Genomic DNA, 10804 nt, shown 5'->3' on the forward strand with positions numbered 1-10804 from the left:
ATTGTTATTATAAATATATTATTATTTTAAATTTGAAATACTACTATTTTGCATTTAAATTAAATTATATTAATCATTATTTTCAAGTTTAAATTCAAAATATTATTTATATAATTTAATTAATAAAAATATAAGGTACTAATTTTAAAAATAATTATATTTTAAAGATATTTATTTCATATTATTTATAGGAGTTAAAATGGTAGTTTTTTTTAAATAAAAAATATATTTTTAATAATATAATTTTTAAATTTTTTTTTATTTTTGTAATGATAATTTTTTTTTTCATTTCCCTCTCACTTATCTTTTGGTTTCCCTCTCTCACCAAACCCTAAGCCCCTTCCTTCATTCCGCGAACCCAACCCCCTTCTTCCTCCGCCACATCACTCAAACCCTCCCCTCCTTCTCTCCCTCCGACTCCCTCACCTTCCCCAACCAAGAGCTTTCCCAGACCGCCACCCCCTCCCTTCGCGCCCTCTCCACACGCGCCACCACCTCCTCCCTCAACGACCCCAACCCCAACTGGTCCAACCGCCCCCCCCAAGGAAACCATCCTCCTCGACGGCTATGCCTTCATCGAAGAGATGCGCCGCGAGGAAGGTCACGCCGCTGTGAACTGTTCAGTGGCAAAGCGGAAGAAACCATGCTATGTTCGCTTTTCTTTTTTTTCTTTTTCTTATAGGTGAATGAAGTGATGGTTTTAATCTGTTGGTATTTTTAGAAGCTTGAATGGAATTTGTGACTTTAGCTTCGGTTTTCCGTTATTGTGTTGTGCAGATGAGTAATTTCACGAAGGAGGAGTTTGTGCATATTCTGCGTCGACAGAGCACTGGCTTTTCGAGGGGAAGCTCAAAATACAGGGGAGTTACTCTTCATAAACGTTATTTTACTTGGGTTGGTTTCGTTCGTGATGAATCAAAGTTCAGTTTTTAAGTTGGCCATGGTTTATTGCTTGCCTGCAGGTATATATATCTGGGGCTATTTGACAGCGAGTTAGAGGCTGCCACTAGTGCAAAAATAGCTTTTAAGTTGGCCATGGTCACTACAAGAAATGATATTTTTAACTGAGGTTATTTAACTGGGGTTACTATAACTCCTGGAAATGTTAACACTTACGGGGGTTTTAATAACCCTAGTTAAATTATAGGGGTTTGATTTCAAACCCCGGGAAAGTGCCAAGTGTTTTTTAGAAACCCCGGGTAATATTATTTTAATTAATTAAAATATTATTTTTATAATTTCCCTCCAATTGTTTCGTTTCCCTCTTTCTAATAAAGACAAGTTTTTATTTTTCTTTTTCCTTTTGAGAAGCACAAAATAAAAAAACAATTAAATAAAAAACAAATCTGAAAACACGAACTTATATTGTGAAACGTGAAAATAAATTGAAACATTTTAGAGTGGGAAGCATTTTAAACACAAAAACAAACCCTAACGTCTTGAACCTCTCCTTATTGAGGCGCTGCTTGGTTTCATTGAGAGAAGTCATCTTCTTGTCCTTTCAAAAGTAATGCCCATTGTCTGGATTTGATCTTCGGTGAGTTTTCGTTTTTCTATTTTGCAAAGTTGTTTTTTCATGTTTTGTTGAATACTGTTTTGCAATAATTTGACACTTATAGAGTCACGATCTTCTCCCTTTCCTAACCCTATTTCCTTCAATCGTGACGCACAAAGGAAATTTCCTCCACCGCCCTCACATTGGCACCGCCCAGCATCAGGTCTTGCAACGCTGCCGCAGCCTGGAGAAGATCATGCCCGAGAAGCAGACCCGCGTCGGTCAGGGCACCCGTTTCAAGGCCTTTGTTGTTGTCGGCGACAACAACAGCCATGTCGGCCTTGGCGTCAAGTGTAGCAAGGAGGTCACCACCGCCATTCGCGGCGCTGTCATCCTCGCTAAGCTCTTCATCATCCCCGTCAAGAGAGCCCCACACCGTTCCCAACACCGCTGCGCGTCATCGCCGTTGCGCGTCGCCGGCGCTGCGTGTTGCCGTCGCTATGCACCGCGGCGCAGTTCTTCTGGGCACCAACGCCGATTCATAAAACATAAGAGGAATGGAAGCTCCTTCTCTCTCCTGATCAGTTTCAGATCCTTTGCCAGAAAATGACTGCGTTTAAGGTCTCAATCTCATTATTTCATCATTTTTCATATGCAGCTTGCAAGGCTAGAGGCGCCGACTTTAGGGTTCATTTCAAGGTGTTGCTTTTAAGGTGTTGCTTGCAATCTCAGTCTGGAAGAAACGCATCTTGGCGTGCTTGCAATCTCAGTCTGAAGATCTGATGGAAGCACTCATGAATAAGGGAGTTCATTTGTCTCCTACAACGTGAGTGGAAGACTTTATTTTTTTCAAATTTTTAGTTTATGATATTTACTGTTTACCCATATGTGACTAATATGTTTAAAATATTTGTTTACTGACGACGATATAGATTTGAAGTGGGAGACTGGGTGAAGTTTAGAAGATCTATCACAACTTCAACACATGGATGGCAAGGTGCTAAACCAAAGAGTGTTGGTTTTGTGCAAAGTGTTCCAGATAGAGACAATCTCATTGTTTCATTTTGTTCTGGAGAGGTTCATGTTCTGGCAAATGAAGTTATAAAAGTCATTCCATTAGACAGGGGACAACATGTTCAACTGAAAGAAGATGTAGAAGAGCCTAGGTAACAATTTTTCTTTTGTATGTAATGGATTTATGTTATGTCTAATGTTGGGGAGTTTCTTTGATCTTTGCTAATAGCAATTCTTTTGGTTTATCACATCTTCTTTTGACAAGAACATTGGTTAAACTAAAAACTCCTCCAAATAATACTCTCTCTCTCTCACACACATAAGCATATCAGGTGAGAACTTGTATTTATTGTGAAAAATTTATTCTCTGCACCTTAATTGTATGCAGTACATTTAACTGTCAAACATGATGCATATAGCATGGTTATAAGTATTTGAATTTATATTTTGATTGAAAGTACTCAATATGCATGTTGAATATAGTTTTGCTTCAAGGGTAATAAAAGCAAATATTTATTATTGAAATGTCAGTAACATTTTATAAATATAATAATGTTTGCTGTCATTCAGGTTGATACCTCCGGTTGGTTGCAGAGGACAAAACAGGATAAAGGAGCAGCATCCTTGAGCATTATGCAATCAAGGAAGAGTCTACTCTGGGCTCATATAATTGCTTTGGTACTAGATGCGGAAGAGGTATATATGTTTCATGCATCTTATGTTTTGGACAAGGCCAAACAACTATGATATAATTCAGGCAATTTTTTTAGCTCGTTAAATTGCAATTTCATGAAGTCTACTGTTCCAATTTCGTTCACATTTTTCTATTTATAAACACAAATTTAAACCTATTAAAATATAATTGCTCTAGTAATTCATTTGTTGGTTGGAAATGTTGAATTTGGTGCTTAGTTTTTGCTGTTTTGGTTTGAAATAATTTTCATTGATGATTCCTTAGAGTATGTGTAATGTGTTTGTTCTAATGTGAGCAACATGTGTCCCATTTCATCCCCTTCTGATTTGTGTACCCCTCAATTAGGATGGACTTAGTGCATGAATGACTGTGAAGTATGTGTATGTGTGCAGAATATCCTCTTTTATAAGCATGACCAATCCGAAATATTTTTTCTCCTATCTCCCGTTCTAAATGCTAATTAGTAATTACATTTTGAATTGATTAGATTTTTTTGTTGAAAAAATCTGTATTGACCAAATTTTAAATGCAAGACGAAGTATGAAACATGCTGAAGTAGTTATAGCTAGCCAACAGGTGTTTTCAGACCAGCTGCAATAGATTTGGCTGCAACAAATGTTTTTAACCAACAGATACAGATTTTTTTTACCAGCAGGTGCAGGTTTTGGATTTTAATGTTCCATGTTTAGATTATATGATTAAATTTTAATTTTAATCTAAGGAATATACAACGTTTTATGCTTCAATATCTAATATTGTATATTTTGTGTTCCTAATTATGATTTATGTTTATATTGTAGGTTTCTCATCAAGGAAGTGTGCCAACATATAAAACAAATTCTCAACGTGAAATGGGGTGTGGGTGATAGCTTAAAAGCACATTAATTAATTTGTAGTTGATTTGTGCTTCATTTTTTGAAGATAAAAACTGTGTGCTAGTTTATTTTGAGTAATTTGTAGTCTATTTCTTCTTTTAGGAGTGACTTCATGAGAATACTCCTTTATTACTATTATGCTACATTATGTTAATTTTAAGCTTCAGTACCTTATGCTAGAAATATAAATTTAGTTTATATTTATAACTTGTAAATTCATTTCTTGATTTTATTTACAAGCTTAATTGATAAAAATAAGATCTTCTAAAAACTAGTATTATATATATATATATATGTATGTATATATACACAACAAATAAAAATAATAATTTATGAAAATAATAGTGGTTTAAAAACTTATTGATGTACACAATTAAGAAATAAATGTTAAAATAAAAATAACAATGATGAGGTTAAATAACCCCTTCTAAAAATATTTTATAGTAATTAATCCTCAACAATTAATAGGAGTTAAAAATTGTAGACAAGTGCAGCACCATATTAGTTTTTTAAAATTTTTTTAGTATTATTAATCTTTATTATTTCATAGAAACTTCATCTAATTGTCAAAAGTTTACAAACTGCGAGGAATTAACCGGGGTTCTAGAACCTCAGACAATCATTTGGGGTTTTTAAAACTTCTGGTAATGAACTGGGGTTTTAAAATCTTTGGTAATTAATTGGGGTTTTAAAACCTCTGGTAATTAACTGGGGCTTTAAAATCGTTGGTAATTTACTGGGGTTTTAAAACCCCCGGAAAAATGTGCATTTACCCAAGGTTCGTTAAAACCGCTGGTAACACGTTACGGACGGACAATTTGGCTGCGGAAAATGCAACCGCGGGTAACGTCATTAACGGGGGTTTTAACCTCAGGTAAATTTAAAATTAACCCCTACTAAATCCAATTTTTTTTGTAGTGGGTTTATTGCTTGCCTGCAGGTATATACTTCTGAATTTAGGTTTATGCACCGGTGTGGGTTTGAATGTGGTTCTTGATTTCTGGAAGAGATGGAGAACGCAAACAAGTCGATAATAAGTCAAATGTTCCTCTTACGCAAATGTGTGTGCGTGTGTTTATTTTACTATTGGTTTCAACTTTCAAACACCTCACGGGATAAGTGAAGATAACTCTACTAGATGTTAATTCACCTTCCACGTAGAACCTTGCTAGAGAAGTGTTTGAAATTGAAGCAGGCCTATGGGTTTAAAATTGTTGATTGATGTCCTTAAGAATGTGGTGACTTATCGAAGTTAGGCTAAAAAATATTAAGATGTTTGCCTCCACGTCTCTTTCAGTGTTTTATTTTTAATATATTTATTTTAGCTCAAATATTGTCTTATGTTTTGCAGGTCTTTTCACTTCAAGATGGACCAGGGCATAATGTGTGCAGAAACTTAAGAGTTCCAATCACTGTCATTAGAACTTGTGATAAGCGCAACAACTCTGTAGACTGGCTAAAGTATGATTGTTGTTATAGTTTTTACTTCTGGACTAAGAGCATTTTGCATGGTTTTAATAATTGGAATGTCTAGAAATCCGAACCAACTATTTGGTAACTGATAAAATGACGGTCTGTTTAATCCTTTCAAGCTTTATATATCTTTTCTACTTTGTTGTTGATGCACCTTCTATAACTTCTGGTTTTTAGGTATACTGAAGTTAATCATCGGAAAATTGCAGTAAAATAATTTGTTTTTATATGGCTAGATTACAATATTGATTAATTCTCTATCCTTTACTCAGTTATGTTTATTTTCAGTTTGAGAAAAAAAATGTTATTTGATTCTCTTAATCATTACGTTCAGTTTGTCTTTTTAATGATGTGAATTAATCCTTATAATATTTGAACATTGAAAATAGTATATCTGAATTCACGTGAATTCACTTTGACTTGTTTCTTAATTTGTTGCCGACTAAGAAAATGCTATTGTTTTGATCGGATTAGCAAATTCTGATTGCAACTGATAAGAATTATTCTATCTTTTTTTTTTTTTCAGCTATGATGGTATAATTGTGAGCTCTCTGGAAGCCAAGGGTGCCTTTTCTTGGTATGATACTTGAGTTTTTTTAACCTGAATCCTTTCTGATTTTGCACCTATAATTTGTGTTTGAGGTTTTTTGTCATGAATATCCGTATTCAAGTAGCACATATGATTTTAGTTCTTACAGTTTTTTGCAGGAGCCTTTCAAGTCTATCCCTCTTATATGGATCCTTCATGAAAATGCTCTTGCTTATCGATCAAGGAAATATGCCGCTAATGGGCAGATTGAACTTTTTGAATGATTGGAGAAGAGTTTTTAATCGTTCAACAATAGTTCTTTTTCCAAACTATGCCTTGCCGGTAATATGTATGGGACAAATTATTTATTTAATGTTTTTCCACTAATCTTACATATTTCCTTCAAATCATAATTTCAGGAATCATAGGAACGAATCAGGAAACTCAAGTTTTCTTTGGGAGAGAATGTTTTCAGGATGTTGGTTCCAGTGCAAAAGGTTGGCAGTATCATTGGTCGAAAGGGCAAGTTTATAAAAAAAATTACAGGAGAGAGTAAGGCGCGAATTAAAATTCTTGATGGCCCACCTGGAATCTCAGAAAGAGAAGTGAGTTTCAATTTCCCTGTTATTTTATGCAGTAAGGATGACATTGGATATATATCATTGTCTATTTGTCATGCTTATTTATTTGATCTCCTTGGTTCTTTGAATACAATTCGGTCTATTTTAACTTCCCTGTTTTTGATACTTTTTAGTTTTCATCATCTCTTATTTAGTATTTTTGAATTCTTTTTCTTTGATGATTTTGAAAGGTAATGGTTTCTGCAAAAGAAGAGCCAGATCGCCCCATACCGCCTGCTGTTGATGGTTTGTTAAGGTTCCATAAGCAAGTTATCAATGTAGACCGTGACCTTGGGGATAGCACTTTGGCTACTGCACGTTCAGTTGTTACCAGGCTTCTAGTGGCAGATACACAAGCAGGAAGCTTGATTGGGAAGCAGGGTGCAACCATAAAAGCTTGATTTGAAAGTGAGACTTTTCTTTGACTTAATATGATTTTTCTTTCTGGTATCTTTCTGCAATCAACAGATCATTGCTAGTGTTGGCCTTGCTAGAAGACCATCATCTTGCATTTCTTATGAAGCACCTTTCTCTTCGTTGGCCTTCAGAGATGATGGTTGGATGCTGGCTGCTGGAACTAGCAATGGGCGTGTGGCATTCTATGATATTTGTTGTGCACAAATATGTTATATATGTATGATCCCAGATGGGGAAAGTAGGCATTATAATCTATACAAGATAATGCCTTCTTAGCAATTCCCCTAATGCTTTATATATGTATGATGCTGATAGCAAGGTACCTTATTTATGTTTGTTAATATGCATGATGTATAAAATTTATGAAGATCTCCCTTCCATAATTCATTGAACACTAGATTTATATATTTGTTGTGCACAAATATGTTAAGAAAAGGGGGTATTGGAATTTATGTTGATGAGTAACGTATAAATATTTACTAAGAAGGTTCTTTTGGTCTGTTATGACCTACAACTAATACATGTTTCCTAATTTTTTTTGCTCACTTGACTTGATCTTTTCATTTGACTAGTGATTCTAGATATGTAACTATGTTCTAATGAGACAGAGGGAGTACTGTGATTGGTGATATTTTGGCACAGAGTGAGGTTTTTAAACCTATAGTAGTGTGATTGCTGTGTTCTTGTTAATTTCTGGTCACATTGCGCTATATTGTATTTACTTGGATGTTTTTAAACACTAACTACATTGGATTTCTTTTAAGTGGCTTTGGTTATCCTTTTGAATTGGCTCTACTATCCCTTGCTTTTAATTTGATTCCCTGCTTTTTAGAATTGTTATATTTTGGGTTTCTGATTTCAATATTGCTTTAGCTGAACCTTATTTTGATATTTTGCTCTGGTAATCGATTACAAGAAATGGGTAATCGATTACCAGAGAACCTTTTAATAAGTAAATTTCGAACATATGATGTCTGGTAATCGATTACATGTATAGGTAATCGATTACCAGACTCTTAAAAACAATGGTTTCCTCAGATTTAGTCATCAACAGTTAGTGAGGGATTCATCCCAGTTTGTGACGGATTTAATCCCTCACAAATTGCGAGGGATTTAATCCCTCGCAAATTGTGACGGATTCTACTTAATTAAAGTCATCACAGTTTGTGACGGATTTAATCCCTCACAAATTGCGAGGGATTTAATCCCTCGCAAATTGTGACGGATTCTACTTAATTAGAGTCATCACAGTTTGTGACGGATTTAATCCCTCACAAATTGCGAGGGATTTAATCCCTCACAAATTGCGACGGATTTTTATTAATTTCTAAACATTTATTGTTACAAATTAGTGACGGAAATTATATTGTTTGTGACGCCTTAATTCCGTCACTAATTGTGACGGAGAAAATAATCCGTCACTAAATATTTTGTGACGCCAAATTTTGTGACGGAATCATTTCCGTCACAAATTCCGTCACTAACTTATTTGTGACGGATTTTATGAAGTTTAGTGACGGATTTTTTCCCTCTCTAATTTTAATTTTTCTAGTAGTGCCACTAGCCTCTCCTCCCACAACTAGTCTTTCAAGCAATCTTTTTATTTCTTCATTATTTCTTTCAAATTCTTTTTCTTTTCTTTTCAATTCTTCCTCTCTTTTTATATTTTCCTCTTCTTTTTTCCTTAGGTACTCCTTGAGTTGCCTAAGTTCATCCCTAACACTAGAACTAGTACTATGAGAATTATGACCATGGACACTAGAATGATCACTCATCTTTGATCAAGAAAAAGGTTTTCACAAATTGTTTTCAAAGAGGTTGGAAAAAAAGTTTTCACAAAGAGTGAGTGATAAAATGGTTTTCACAAAAAGGTTTTCAAGGTGTAAGATAGGTAGGAAAGGCCTAAGTGTACAAAGTGAACTTTCAAGGGGAGGTGGACTACAAAGAATCACTTAATAATCAAGCCCTATCAAGTAAGAATCACTAAGCCTTTTCTACTTTTCTTACAAACAATTTGGCACAACAATAAAGTGTGTGTGTGCATGGACCCTTAGTAGGCAAAAGAGGCCTTCTAAAACGAAAATAACTAGTTAAAAGAAACCTAAACAATTATACTACCAAAAGCCTTAAAACATGCAAAAAGGAAAGCACTTAAAACATGTACTAGTCGAGGTCCTAGGTGAAGGTTTTCAAATCACCTTCAATTACACGAACTAAAACCAAATTGAAGAGGTTTAAAAATGGCCAAATTACAAACCAAAAGAATGAAACAAGGCCCAAAAACACAATAGGCCGAAAAGAAGAAAAAAACAAGCAAAATTATGAAAAACACAAGTCTAAGTCTTCAAACTCCTCCACTTGGGTTCCTTCACAAAAAACAAACTTGTTAGTCCTCTCCAAGTGTTTAGACACTCCTTTTGTTTTGGTGTATCTTCCTCCAAAGGCTAGGTTTGGATTCGGTTCACTCCTCCACTCAAATCCACCAAAGGTGTGAAAGTTTGCTAGAGTGGATCTTCACCTACAAACAAAATGAAACCAACCCAAGAGCAAGAGTCCAAGAAAATAAAACTGAAAAAGCACAATTAGGAAGGCTAAACTCAGAGGGAATTAATGAAGACAAAACAAAAGAGGCCAAAGAAAAGACAAAATAAAAATTAAGACTCAATCAAAAGAAGGAAGCACACAAAAGATTAAACCTAGAAAGGCACTGGAATAGATTAGTGTTTAAGCTCACTTGATTAAGTCTTTTAATGATTCGGTCCAGCCACTTCTATGGTCTCACAATTGGTTCAAAAATGTCACAAGTCCAACTCCAATAGCAAAGGTAATGGTCCAAGTCCACAAGTCTAGCAACAAGTCCTTTTTGGTCAATTTTTTTTGATACTATTTTTTTTTGTTCTATTTTCACGTCCAAATTTTGATGTTCCTTGGGTCCAAGTTCTTTTCTTTAATATTCAGCCCATTGTTGCTTAGGTTTTGCACTTGTGGGTGGTGAAAATTAGGTCAAATTTTAGGAGAAAGAGAGGAGGACAAGTGGCGTGATTTTAGAGGTGATTAGGGTATCTTTTGAGTGGAAAATGACTTGTACTATCTAGTACAAGTTGTTTGCACAAAATTTTTCAGCACACCTCTTAGATTCTTTTAGGGTTTCTTTAGGCATAGAAAATTGACTAAATCAAGTGAGAATTCAAGGGAAAGTGGGCGGTTATGCATGTGCAAGGAAATGTTTACACATGGAAATCAAAAATCACATAGAACATGCTAGGACTAGGTAGCATGCATGAATGACTCCTAGAATGAAAGCTATATGTCACGCCCACTATATCATGCAATATGGCATTTTTTTTTTGTTCATGTAATCATGCAAAATGTTTGGCACATACATGGAATTTTTGTAGACAAAATATGGGAAACATAAGATGACAAAACTTAGGTAGATTTAAAAATCAAAAGCATGTTCATAGCATGTTCTTCATGTTCATGTGAGACTCAAGAAAATGAAAAGCATGGCAAAACCTAATAATGGAAACCTAAAATGGCAAGGAAGGCTCACAAGGAACAAGGTGTGAACCCAAAACTATTCGGCCACACAAGAGAAGACAAGGAGAAGAGAAATGACCGAATAGAAAAAGACACACAAGAAGACAATAAGGACTAGATTTTACCCTTGATGAACCTTGGCTCTTG

General features: G+C 35.0%; 1 protein-coding gene across 1 annotated transcript; it reads left to right on the forward strand.

Annotated features, from left to right (window-relative positions):
- The first annotated feature begins 362 nt into the window (after positions 1-362).
- Positions 363-10345, forward strand: LOC145955717 (E3 ubiquitin-protein ligase KEG-like). Its single transcript, XM_083070780.1, has 5 exons — positions 363-2321; positions 2428-2661; positions 3080-5539; positions 6078-6128; positions 6250-10345. Exons 1-3 carry the CDS (start codon positions 2278-2280, stop codon positions 3135-3137), a joined length of 336 nt encoding a protein of 111 aa, XP_082926906.1. The 5' UTR covers positions 363-2277; the 3' UTR covers positions 3138-5539; positions 6078-6128; positions 6250-10345.
- Positions 10346-10804: the final 459 nt, after the last annotated feature.

The sequence above is a fragment of the Cajanus cajan genome, chromosome 3, assembly GCF_000230855.2.
Source record: "Cajanus cajan strain Asha chromosome 3, NIPB_CcT2T_4, whole genome shotgun sequence".
Taxonomy (NCBI): Eukaryota; Viridiplantae; Streptophyta; class Magnoliopsida; order Fabales; family Fabaceae; genus Cajanus; species Cajanus cajan.

Excerpts from the sequence above, each read along its gene's own strand:
- LOC145955717 (XM_083070780.1), top strand. The coding sequence starts at position 2,278 with ATGGAAGCACTCATGAATAAGGGAGTTCATTTGTCTCCTACAAC. Across the intron at positions 2,322-2,427 it reads GTTCATTTGTCTCCTACAAC|ATTTGAAGTGGGAGACTGGG; the intron begins GTGAGTGGAAGA and ends ACGACGATATAG. Across the intron at positions 2,662-3,079 it reads GAAGATGTAGAAGAGCCTAG|GTTGATACCTCCGGTTGGTT; the intron begins GTAACAATTTTT and ends GCTGTCATTCAG.